Below are 12500 nucleotides of genomic sequence, written 5' to 3'. Positions count from 1 at the left end.
GTCTCTTTCCCTCTTCCCCTTTATCTCTCCACCTCTCTCCCTCTTTCTCTTCCCCTTCTCTCTTTCCCTTTATTTCTCCAACTCTCTCCCTCCTCCCTCTCCCTCTCTTTCCCTTGAGCTCCTAACCTCTTCTTCTTTCTCTTTCCCTTTAGCTCTACATTTCTTTTCCTCCTTCTTCTCCTTTTCTCTCTTTCCCTTTATCTCTCCACCTCCCTCCCTCCTCCAACTCTCTCTCTCTTTTTCCCTTTCTCTTTCCACCTCTCTTCCTCTTCCCTCTCCCTCTCTCTTTCCCTTTCTCTCTCCACCTCTCTCCCTCCATCTCCCCCCTTCTCTCTTCCATTATCTCTCCACCTCCCTCCCTCCTCCCTCTCCCTCTTTCTCCCCCTTTAGCCCCCCCTCCTCCCCTTGACTCACCGTGTAGTAGCACAGCTGCTCGAAGGCGAACTGCTCCGCCAAGTCCGGGAAGTAATTCTTGAAGTAAGTGAGCGACTTTTGCCTCAATTCCGAGATGTCGACTTCTTGGCTCTGGTTCGGGTCCATCTCCACGCCGTCATGGAGGCCCACCTGCGGAGAGGGAGGGGGGAGGGGGGGATGGGCAGATGGTTGGGGATAGGGAAAGGAAGATGAAACGGACGAAGGAGAGGAGAGAAAGGGATGGATTAATTCAATCGTCTGTCAACTTGAGCTAAATTAGGTGCCGGATGGGCTTAGGCTTCTATGCATCCAGTGTCAGTGAAGGAATATAAAGAAATATAGACTTTGCAACACAGACAAGTGTGCAGATACATTTGACAGGTTGGTCATGATAGTCATTTGATAACTGATAATGTTTTTCATGATAATTAGCTTAAAAACAACGATGTCATTTAACTGTGTATTCAGCCATTCCCTAAATGTATCTCCACTTCTACTAAGATCATAAAAATACATGAATATACAAATAAAGTGAAAATAGACAACAACAGATTCACCTCACACATCCCTACCTTGATATGGCCCGGGTGTTCCATGGCAGGAAGAGCATAGAAGTAGTTGTTCTCGACGGAGCAGTCCACGAAGCTCGAGAAAGGGAACTGCTCGTTGCGGCAGTAGAGCGAGGTCGTCCTTACTGACCTGAGGGGGTGAGGGAGCTCGTGAGAGGGGGTCGTCGAGGGAGAAGTTGTGAAATTCAGAACAGAAGGGGAAAGAGCGCAAGAAAGGGGCAAAAAGAAGTAGTATACGTATAAATAGATATATATGTATGTATACCAGCATGTATACATCTGTCCTTAATAAAGCGTGGGCGATTGCATAGCATTGGAGGAAAAGCGAGTCGGAGCGGAACCTGAGAGGCAAGTAGAGGCCGAGGTGCTGGAGGACGTGGCTCGCCCAGGGCCCCGGGCACAGCACCAGCCAGCGGGCCCTGACGACGCCCCTGGGCCCGGAGATCTTGGTCCATGGCTCCCCGGGCTCCACGCTCACCACAGGCCACCCGTCGAGCACGTGGCCGCCCTCGTCGCGGAACAGCTTCTGCGGGGAGAGGGCGGGGCCGAGCTCAGTGCTGGTCGGCCATCTCTCTCTCTCTCTTTCTCTCTCTCTCTCTCTCTCTTTCTTTCTCTCTCTCTCTCTCTCTCTCTCTCTCTCTCTCTCTCTCTCTCTCTCTCTCTCTCTCTCTCTCTCTCTCCCTCTCTCTCTATCGCTGAGACGAGTCCTTCACATTTTAGGACAATGTATTCCCACAAAGATTAAATCGAGGGTCTCCATAGCGACTCTTCAGCCATGGAAATCCCCGCGACTGATACTCCGACAGCCTCTCACCTGGACCGCCAGCAGGCACCTGTCCGACCTCAGGACGCCGGCCGTCGGGTCCTCGAAGGCGTAGTAGTCGTCGGTGAACTTGGATCTGAAAGGGTCGTCTGTCTCTTTGAAACACGTATCACAGTATCTCTATATCTATTCCAGCTTTTAGTTTAATGATTCCTAGTTCAGTTGATTCTGGTTTTGTTTTCCAGAGCGTGTAACAGACCTCATAAAACCTGGATAAACAGAGAAGCGAATAATATGTCATCTTATGCTCTACGTTTATCTCTTCAAATACTTCACGATGCATAAAGTTCGTGAAGCAGCACCAAGGCTTAATTTTGGGAATATTCTAGCAACGTCCATCAAAGCCAAGCCCGCTTCTCGGGTTCAAGGAATTCCATCCGGGGTCGCCCTCTCCTTCCCCACTCTGGTCCTACGCCGAGGAAGAAGGTCAACGGGCACGGGAGATCCTAGGGCATTCCGGGCACTGAGGCGGGAATGGCTAGATCAGTAGCAACTCGAGGAGGTGTCATGGCGTCTGTTTTGATGATCGTTCAATGAAAATATAACCATTAAAATCATTATTTTCCATTTTTTTTTTTTTTTTTTTTTTTTAATTGAAGAGACTAAAAGGATCGACCATATTCACAAGCATCCGTAACGTTTGTGACGTCATCAAAATAAACCCCATGTAGTTTTCTTTTCCTTAAATAGAATCAGACGCCATGACACCTCCTGGAGTTGCTACTGCTCTAGCCTTCCCCGCACTGAGGTCCTGGAAACCCTCAGGCTGAAGGGGGATTCCCGGGCGCCCGTTTGGCAGCCAGGGACCCTTTGGGCTTCGGTCCGCCTCAGCCTCACTCACCTGTACTTGGCGTTGGTCTGCTGGATGGAGAGCCAGACCGGCGCGTATCCCGTCGCCTCCACGGACGCCGCCATCTTGTCCAGCCGCTGGCGGTCCTTCCCCACCACCAGCATGGGGGCTGGCCTGGGGGAGGAGTGGGGAGGGGGTGAGTCCTCTTGGCAGGGGGGAGGGGGTGAGTCCTCATGGCAGGGGGGAGGGGGTGAGTCCTCATGGCAGGGGGGAGGGGGGAGTCCTCATAGCAGGGGAGGGGGGGCAGAGTGAGGATTCCACCGAAGGGATTTAATGTGAGTTGCGCATTGAAAGTGTGTATGGCAAGCGGTGTATCATATACAGTCTATTAGAACAGGGGATTAAGGAACGACATCTGAGAGGAGGAGGAGGAGGAGGAGAGAGCAGGAGAAAAGGTCCCTCCTCCAAGGACAGCCGCCACGAAGGAACCAAGACCTCGCTTGCCTTATCAGCTCCTCGTGGGCCTTCTCGGAGATCTCCTCCCACAGCCGGAAGGAGTCGTCCATGATGGGCGTGAGTTCAGGAATCCCGAAGTTGGCCCTGCGCGTGATCCTGCTGAGGCCGGCGCTGCTCCCCCGGGGGCTGGGCAGCGCGGACTGGGGGCGGCAGGGGGAGGGAAGGGGGTTAGGGCGCTCTGAGGGGATAGTGCTTGGCAGAATGTGGTTTACACGCGTACGCATGCATGTACATGCATACACTCATACACAAACGCAGCTATTCAGCCAAATGAATAAAATGTTTGTGATTGATTGATTATATAAATCATTATTTAGATTATTAAAAAGAGAGAGAGAGAGAGAGAGAGAGAGAGAGAGAGAGAGAGAGAGAGAGAGAGAGAGAGAGAGAGAGAGAGAGAGAGAGAGAGAGAGAGACAAAAAGGCAAATAGAGAGAGAGAGAGAGAGAGAGAGAGAGAGAGAGAGAGAGAGAGAGAGAGAGAGGCAAAGAGAAAGTGAGAGGGAGGGAGAGAGAGAGACAAAAGGGCAAAAAGAAAGAGAGAGGGAGGGTGAAAGAGAGAAGGTGAAGTGTTTGTAAAAGCTGCTATCAAGGTCATTGCAAGCGCTGGGTTCAGATGAGGCATTTCCACTTGAGGTGATAACAGAATTGGGATCGAGATGATGTGCAGTTTTGTTTGAATCAATTAACTTTATCTATACGAGGGTTGACTGATGACTTGGGGAACTTTAATGGCCCTTTCTCTCTGTCTTTCTTTCCCTTATTTCTCTCTGCCTCTGTCTTTCTTTCCCTTATTTCTCTCTGCCTCTGTCTTTCTATATTGTCCCTTCCTATTTCTCTTCCCCCCTTCTCTCTCTCTCTTTTTCCTTTTTTTCTTCATGATGTTTATCGGTGGCATACTTCCCATAAGAGATTGAGAAAAAGGAGAGAGCGAGAGGGGGGAGGAGAGAGTGATATATATATATATATATATATATATATATATATATATATATATATAGAGAGAGAGAGGGAGAGAGAGAGGGGGGGGGGGGGGGGGGGGGGAGGGGAGGGAGGGAGGGAGGTGTGTATGCATGTGTGGTTGTGTGTGTGTGTGTGTGTGTGTGTGAGTTGTGTGTGTGTGTGTGTGTGTGTGTGTGTGTGTGTGTGTGTGTGTGTGTGTGTGTGTGTGTGTGTGTGTGTGTGTGTGTGTGTGTGTGTGTGTGTGTGTGTGAGAGAGAGAGAGAGAGAGAGAGAGAGAGAGAGAGAGAGATAGGGGTGGGGGGGGGGAGGGGAGGGGGAGGGAGTGGGAGACGGCGTGTGTGTGTGTATGAGAGAGAGAGAGAGAGAGAGAGAGAGAGAGAGAGAGAGAGAGAGAGAGAGAGAGAGAGAGAGAGAGAGAGAGAGAGAAAGAGAGAGAGAGAGAGAGAGAGAGAGAGAGAGAGAGAGAGAGAGAGAGAGAGAGAGAGAGAGAGAGAGAGAGTGAGTCAGAGACAGACAGACAGACAGACAGAGACAGAGAGAAAGACAAAGACAGAGAGAAACAGAGAAATAAATGGACAGATACAGAGAAACAAAGCCACCAAGCAAGACAGACAGAATACAAAGCGAAAGACAGCAACAGCCTCGCCTCCTCCCCCCTCCGACCCAGCCAGATCAGCTGTGTTTACCTTGTCAATCAGCACGGTAGACTTGCCCGCCTTGGCCAGGCTGTAGGCGGTGCAGCTGCCCATGATCCCGCCCCCGATCACAGCCACGTCGAAGGAGTCTGAAACGGATTAGACAGGATTTGAAACGGGATTGGCTACCGAATCTGAGAGGATTAGACAGGATTTGAAACAGGATTGGATACCGAATCTGAAAGAGGATTAGACGCAGGATTTGAAACAGGATTAGACGCAGGATTTGAAACAGGATTAGACGCAGGATTTGAAACAGGATTAGACGCAGGATTTGAAACAGGATTGGATACCGAATCTTAAAGAAGATTAGACACAGGATCTGAAAGAGATGCAGAATCTGAAACAGGATTAGGCACAGGATTTGAAACAGGATTGCTAATTCTATATTGATTCTGAAATAGGATTCGAACATGTAGGTATCTCGCGCTGTCATGGTGATCTCTCTAATATAACTCTCCTCGTACGTTTAAATAAAAAGCGATGGGAATAACAAAATTGCGACAACTAACGAATCTAACTTCATCTAATCACAATAAATTTTCCCATAACAGACAACAATTACGAGAAACCAACTTGTGTGACCTTTCCCCATCTCGTCTCGTTCTCGACTGATGCCAAGCACGTAGCGCCTCTATAGTTCGTGCATGATGTTGCCAGTGCACGATGACTTCCATATCTGCGTATCTTCATTGATAAAATATTCTCAAGCTTATCTTCACAGACGCTGTGTGGAACATCCAAAGGTATTTTGTTTTTCTTAACAGTCACCATCTGTCTGTTTTTTATGTGTTTTTTGTTTTGTGTGAGTTTTTTGTTTATTTTTTCGCTATCCAAGTTCGAGTTTGCTTTTTGATACAGTATTATTTTGCATAAAACGCAGAACTATATGGTATGGAATCGAAAGTGACTTAAATTAAACTTTGGTTCACGAAAATGACTTCATTATATTGATAGATTTGATGCATTGTATCCCGACACTAATATTCAATGTCTGACATAAGTTCTGTAAATTTTCGCGAAATAGAGGCGAGCCATGTCTTATATTCCAAATATGGACTGAGATAAAAGTTAATGTATAAGGATAATAAATGAGATTAACCTTGGGATATAAGATACATATATTTGCAGGATTGGGTACAAACAGATGTGACTGTACATAAGTCCAAGGTCAAGTACCTGGATATTTTACAAAAGCAAATACAGTTACTTTACTCTGTATTTGTGTAAGTACATGTCAATGCACTGAAGTACGAGTAATTTATGTGATGAAATAAACCCTTTCATCGATTCGTAAACCAGAAAATTAGTAATTTTTGTATATGTACATATATAATATATATACGGCTACATTGTCACTTTTATTCTTCAGCACATCACTGTTTTTATCACAAAACTGCAAAATAAAAACATTTGTTTTATGAATAACTAATTTATATGCTGCAAATGTCAAGGGCTATCCAAACATGCCTCATATCTATAATAAAACTAATCCTTGTTCTAGATTAGTAATGTTTTATAACTAGTATGTACTGTATAAAACTTCGATTAAATACAATGTATTTGCTTGCACTTAAACGTACTTGGTATATTTTAAAGTAATTTGCGTCTAAGTACAAGTACAAGTAATATTTATTTGAATTCTAAGTACAAGTATATGTACTTAGACCCAACCCTGCGTAATATATGACTTTCCCTCCTTCTTGGCATAAATCTGTCTATACAATATCACTGTTTTTAAAATCATTACTGTGTAACCATTATCATTCTACTTGTATTCCTATCCATTCTTGGCGTATATCAATCAATGTGCAAGTAAATAAATTTACATTTATGCCTTCGTGTTTTTGTTGTTGTTTTTTCGTTTGTTCCCTTCTCTCCTCCACACAGGATTATTTTGGGAAGAGACCACCTCATGGGTAGGGTCACCCACTGGGAATCACGGTAACAGGTCCCATGCCAGTCTCACGGTGGAGTCGTCGGTTGGAGACATAGAGAGACTGTATCCCATGATATGGTGTAGGGACTTCTTACAAAAGGCATCGAGACGCGACTCCAAGGCACAAGACAGCGACCATGTTTCGCTTCCATAGAACAAAACTAGCTGTATCAAAGCCTTGAAGACACGCACCTTAGCCCTTCTACACAGGTACCGGCCCCTCCAAATACTCTTGTTGACGGAGTCCATGGTTCCTACTACCAGACCAGTCCGTCTATTGACTTCCTGGCTTTTCAGCCTAGAGACATGGACTACGCTACCGAGGTCGTAAGCATGTATCAACTGAATAGGTCCCCATAACAGGCCCTTACAATGCTTATATCTATATCTATCTATCTATCTGTCTACATACATGTACTCGAGGGCCGTTCCAAAAGTAATGCCTCCTATTTCTCTTTACTCGGACCCAAGGGATCCGAGAAAATTGCTTATGACATTATGACTGAACTTTCACGCTCATAACCTGAATTTCTTATCTCTCTATTGCAGATATCGATGGCACGGCAGTCTAAGGAAGCAACCCCTGTCATGGACGTGCGTCAGAAGTCACTGAATTGAATGTTTACGGGGCCGAGGCAGTTGATGTCAGCGCAGTCAGGAGACAAGTTCGTCGATTCCGGAGTGGCGACAGTGACAGATACTCCGGACGCCATTTGCACAGCCGGAAAATGAAGTGCGCTTCGGTCAACTCATCCGAGTTGATTGGCGGACAACGGGGAGTGAAATGCGTGCAGAGTTGGATGTGGGCATCAGTGCACTAGGAACGATGTTGTCATCCAACTCTGCACGGATGAGTAGACATTATATATATATATATATATATATATATATATATATATATATATATATATATATATATATATATATAGATATATATATATACACACATACACAGACACACACACACACACACACACATATATATATATATATATATATATATATATATATATATATATATATTTATATATATATATATAATATATACACATATATATACATATATATACTTATATATACATATGTATACATACATATATGTACATGTATATACATACATACATACATATATGTACATGTATATACATACATACATACATATATGTACATGTATATACATACATACATATATGTACATGTATATATATATATACCTATGTGTATATGCTCACACACACACATTTCATATTTCTCCCCCCCACACAGCTTATATATGCTGGGATAGTTGCCATGTGATGTTATATTTCTCTTGGCTAACGAATCAACTTCAAAGGGTATCAAGTGTATGGTCGCACCTTCCCGATAGACAAATTGCATATTGAGGAGGTGGAAAGAGTCAGTAAATTACTTTTTACGTGTTTTTTTTTCATAATTTTCTTAGATACTCAGTCAGATGTTTGCTGACTGCTTGAATATTTTGAGGTAAGTAATAATGACACAAGAAAATAAATGTGTTAGACATTAAAGGTCATATAGCACTATGGTATTGTATTGTGGTGGGAGGGTTTTTAAAATTCTTTGTTAGAGTTAAAATGCCATATTTCAACGGTCACATATTGTATAATAGTATAATAGTTAAAGGAGGAGGTAGATGGGGTATATTTTGAGGTTTAAAAATATAATTCAGACCATTAATGCTATTAATAAGAAAATGGTTTATGGCTTATGGCTGCAAAGTAAAATGACTATACCAAATGACTATATCAAAGATCATTTCACATTACAGAAAGGTGTAGTAGTGAGAAAGGTAAAGATGGGGTTAATTAATGATTTAATGTGTTACACGTCTAAAGTCGTACTGCAGTTTTGGGATAGTATGGTATTGAAAGGGGTAAAGAGGGGGCAAGTGAATGGATTAAGGTAGAGAGTAACAAAAGGGTGATTTGATCAAAGTTCTTAGATGGAAAAGTATGAGATTCTCCAGGGATTTCCAAGGGGTAGGGTAAGGATTAGCAAAGGGGCAAAGGGCAATTAGATCAAAGAGCAATTTCATTAGAAATGTGAGAAGTGGGAGGATCCAGGACAGGGTATAGCTGTGTCAAAAGGAAGTCTTACATAAATGTATCCATGAGGGAACAGAAAGGATAACAGAAAAGAAAGGGGAGAGAAATGCAGATGAAGTAGAGTGCAATGGGGTGTGTTGGAAGGGAGTGAAAGGATGGGGTGTAGAGGGAACAGGAGGAGGAGGATGTCCGCAGTCACTTTGAGGGTAGAAGAAATGAGAGCTAAGAGTTTGGAGGATGGATAAGGGTATAGGACATGTTATCTTGGGTCATGATTGCATTTTGATGTCCCCAAGAATTCCTGAAATGGAGCTGGTTGGGGAGGTCTAACAAATAGTTTTCCTATGAGGGGGAGAAATCGGCACAGACATTTGAGGGGCAGAGAAAGACCTAGATGTAGGAGAGGATGTGGTAGGAGAAAATTGAGTGGAACGTTAAGCTTGATGTGATGAGTTGAGTGAGGAGGAAGTAGAGACTGGAGTGTCTAGATTTCAAATGGCAGAAGAAGTTGACTGGGAGAGGGAGGAGATAAAAATGGGATATTAAGGAGTAGGAAGAGGAAGATAAACTGAGGGAGATGTATAAACATCTTGAGAAGAAGGAGAATAGAGCGAAGGACAGAAGTAAGGAGCAAGAGAAAAATCTTGTCCGCGTATTTACTGCCTGGCCTCGCATAAAGTGTGGCCAAGTTTGAATCTGAAGACTGGTAACACACACTCGAAACTGAAGCCCCCACAAAATACATTATGGGAGCCACCAAAATTGTCACACATACATGCCTGTTTGGGGGAATTTGAACCATCATGGCCAGGTGACATTGATGGAGAAGGGGTTGGTATGGTTGGACAGGACAAGACTCTCCTCTAATATAAAATTCATGGGGGAGGTCATGTCCATGGAAGGTAATTATGGCAATATTGGTGAAAGACTAGTCAGCTTCTGGGGGGTAGTGTAGCATTATACTGATACTTCATTATAGTTAATGAGGCAAACAAGCTGGTCATAGACAGGGCAATCAGCTGGGGAGATGCAGGCTGGAGTGAGGTTGCGTAGGAATAGGTTTGCCACTGAGACATTGTTGGAATAGGAGGATATTGTCAGTATTCAGCATATTTCCTTTCAAAATAATGTGAAATAAGTATTCTTCCGTACAATACCACAGTTGACATTGAACCCTGCTTTACGTGCCATCCTAGCTCTCCAGCTTCTCCTCACCCTGCTGACCAAGCACCGACTACAGTGGTGTCTGCTCTTTATAAAATCTATAAATTACTCCTATTACAGCCCCAAACCCAGGTCTCTGTAAAGCCTTGTAAAGCCCTATTGGGCTACACATTATAGCTGCAATGGAATGTGGAGCTCCCATTCTATTTACCATTAAAAACACAGTACCAAGGGGCGAACATGGGCACTTTGATTCAGGATTATCTTTTGAATAATACTTCTTGAGGTCTGACCAAATGCCATGTCCATAAACATGCCTTCTTGCCAAAACAAAACATTATTCTTTTTTCACGCTTTATAGAAAACCCTACAGATTGTTACATTACCTACATAACAATTTAAACAAAAGGCATAAATTGGCTGCACAGGTTTTGCAACAAACATCTGAATCACCCATACCGAGGTGTAAAGAATTATCTAATGTCGAGCACCTTAACCAATTTCCATATCCCCCCAAAAAGTCCTAATGGCTCCAAATTAACATAACATAAGTTAGCATAAAAAAAAATCCCTTGGCTTTTAACATTACAGGAAAAAAATAATGAAACAAGGCCAAAAATTACATAATATATATATTTACATTTTCACAAAAGATCTCTGTGTCATTAGCTATACTTCGGTGAAAGTGACAACCTTATAAATAATTCTTAATCCTCGTCATCAGCAGGGATTCCGAGCTCTTCGTTTGACCACTTCGAAGGATCTGGATAAGGAAATTCACCCTGCAATGATAAAAGTTTCCATATAAAATTCTTTCAACAATTTTACATTTTTCCATCTCTTATTGTTAATATTATCATTATTACTATCATCATTATCATTAAGATTATTGTTATTACCATCATCATTATCATTAAGATTATTGTTATTATCATCATCATTATCATCGCTGTTACTATTATTATCATTACTAATTTCAATACTATGATCCTCATAATATCATCATCATCATTATTAACAGTTTCATTAATATTAACATTTTTACTAAATCTATTATCATTTTCATTATCATCAATATCATTAGCAACATTATAAGTCATATATCATTATTGCTGTCATTACTATTATATATACACATACATATATTTAAGTATACATAAATGTGTATATATATGTGTATGTATGAAAATGTATATGTGTGTGTGTGTGTGTGTGTGTGTGTGTGTGTGTGTGTGTGTGTGTGTGTGTGTGTGTGTGTGTGTGTGTGTGTGTGTGTGTGTGTGTGATATATATATGTATGTGTAGACACACACACACACACACACACACATACATACATACATACATACATACATATATACATACACACATACATACATACATACATACACATACACACATATGTACATACACATACACACATGTACATACACATACATACATACACACATACACACAAACATACACACAAACATACACACACTCATGCATGTGCACATGCATATGCATACGCATACACACACACACACACACATACAATATGGATATTGTGACTTAATATAAAATTTACATAAGAACTTACAGTAATGTGCTCTGGCTCAGTCATAAGATGGTACAAGATCCACCACCACATAACCGCGCCGACCATTTCTGCCTTATATAACGTAAATTTGCTTGGTTTGGCTGGTGAAGCACGATATGCCCATCTGTAAGATAAGATCGTCATTACCATCAAACATTTGCACCGGTTTAAAAAGATCTATTTACACGCTGACTTCCTTGATCCTAAAATATACACAAAAAATAAGAACCCTGATCATCGTCAAAATATAATCTTCTAGGAACGTCAAGACATAACTTTTGCATTTCCTGGCATGAACCATATCCCAAATACTTTGTTTTGAAAATAATCATATGTAGGAGTTTCTTATGCATATATTTCTATTTCATCATAATTGTATTTTGACTACTGCCACTAACTACAAGACAGACCTTGGGGCTTTTACATTAAATTAAATACATGACTTTTCTACCCAACAACTATCATTAAATCCATTTCATGTATATGCAATATTCTCCACACCTGAATTAAGTTCCAAAGAAAAAACTTGACAAAGGTGCAAACCAACAAATAACATTTTCATGCACTGTAATTACTTCAAACAATGCAAAACCATTTCATGATGCTACAATTTTCTTCAATTCTTCCAAAAGGGATAAAGCTTCAAATTGAAAAAGGCTGATGATCAGGGCAATAGCTCTAGCCAGACTTCTAAAGAGTTTGTTAGTTTTGTTTTTAGTTGCCATCCACTTACAACTTAAAGTGAACCAAAATGCCAAGGAAATCCAAATTACATGCAGCAACAACTTTGTCCACCTCATTTAATTAGAATATGTCCTGGGCATATCAAAATATATCCTAGCCATATTGTGTAACAACCATGGGGTCTGAAATATATGGTTAAAACTGGTGGAGTTTATGGCTAAGATGTATTTTTGAAGTATCACGGAGGTCCAGGGAGCAAAGTCCGCTGGCTATAGATTATATAAATACCACAGAGGTCAA

The 12500-nt window shown here is 42.0% G+C and overlaps 2 protein-coding genes across 4 annotated transcripts in view; both read right to left on the bottom strand.

The window, feature by feature from the left end:
- LOC138859292 (peroxisomal sarcosine oxidase-like) overlaps positions 1 to 12500 on the bottom strand; it is a 345118-nt gene that overhangs the window by 1410 nt on the left and 331208 nt on the right. The window contains exons 1-8 of one of the 3 annotated variants that reach the window (XM_070113746.1): positions 5345 to 5421; positions 4760 to 4857; positions 3101 to 3252; positions 2648 to 2770; positions 1798 to 1882; positions 1325 to 1509; positions 987 to 1113; positions 415 to 564 (exon numbers count right to left, since the gene is read on the bottom strand). In XM_070113746.1, the coding sequence (XP_069969847.1) occupies positions 415 to 564; positions 987 to 1113; positions 1325 to 1509; positions 1798 to 1882; positions 2648 to 2770; positions 3101 to 3252; positions 4760 to 4857; positions 5345 to 5363 (939 nt within the window). In that variant the 5' untranslated portion in view covers positions 5364 to 5421. Of the gene's footprint in view, positions 1 to 414; positions 565 to 986; positions 1114 to 1324; positions 1510 to 1797; positions 1883 to 2647; positions 2771 to 3100; positions 3253 to 4759; positions 4858 to 5344; positions 5422 to 12500 lie in introns of those variants that run through there. The other 2 variants (XM_070113747.1, XM_070113748.1) reach the window with 2 other exon arrangements.
- The window catches only part of LOC113821849 (NADH dehydrogenase [ubiquinone] 1 beta subcomplex subunit 2, mitochondrial), a 4812-nt gene continuing 2861 nt past the window's right edge, over positions 10550 to 12500 (bottom strand). The window contains exons 2-3 of the mRNA XM_027374376.2: positions 11517 to 11640; positions 10550 to 10716 (exon numbers count right to left, since the gene is read on the bottom strand). Coding sequence (XP_027230177.1) covers positions 10642 to 10716; positions 11517 to 11640 — 199 coding nt within the window. The 3' untranslated portion in view covers positions 10550 to 10641. The remainder of the gene's footprint in view (positions 10717 to 11516; positions 11641 to 12500) is intronic.

The sequence above is a fragment of the Penaeus vannamei genome, chromosome 34 (assembly GCF_042767895.1).
Source record: "Penaeus vannamei isolate JL-2024 chromosome 34, ASM4276789v1, whole genome shotgun sequence".
NCBI lineage: Eukaryota > Metazoa > Arthropoda > Malacostraca > Decapoda > Penaeidae > Penaeus > Penaeus vannamei.
Note: the sequence above shows the minus strand (reverse complement) of the source record. Positions and strands in the feature narration are given on the sequence as shown.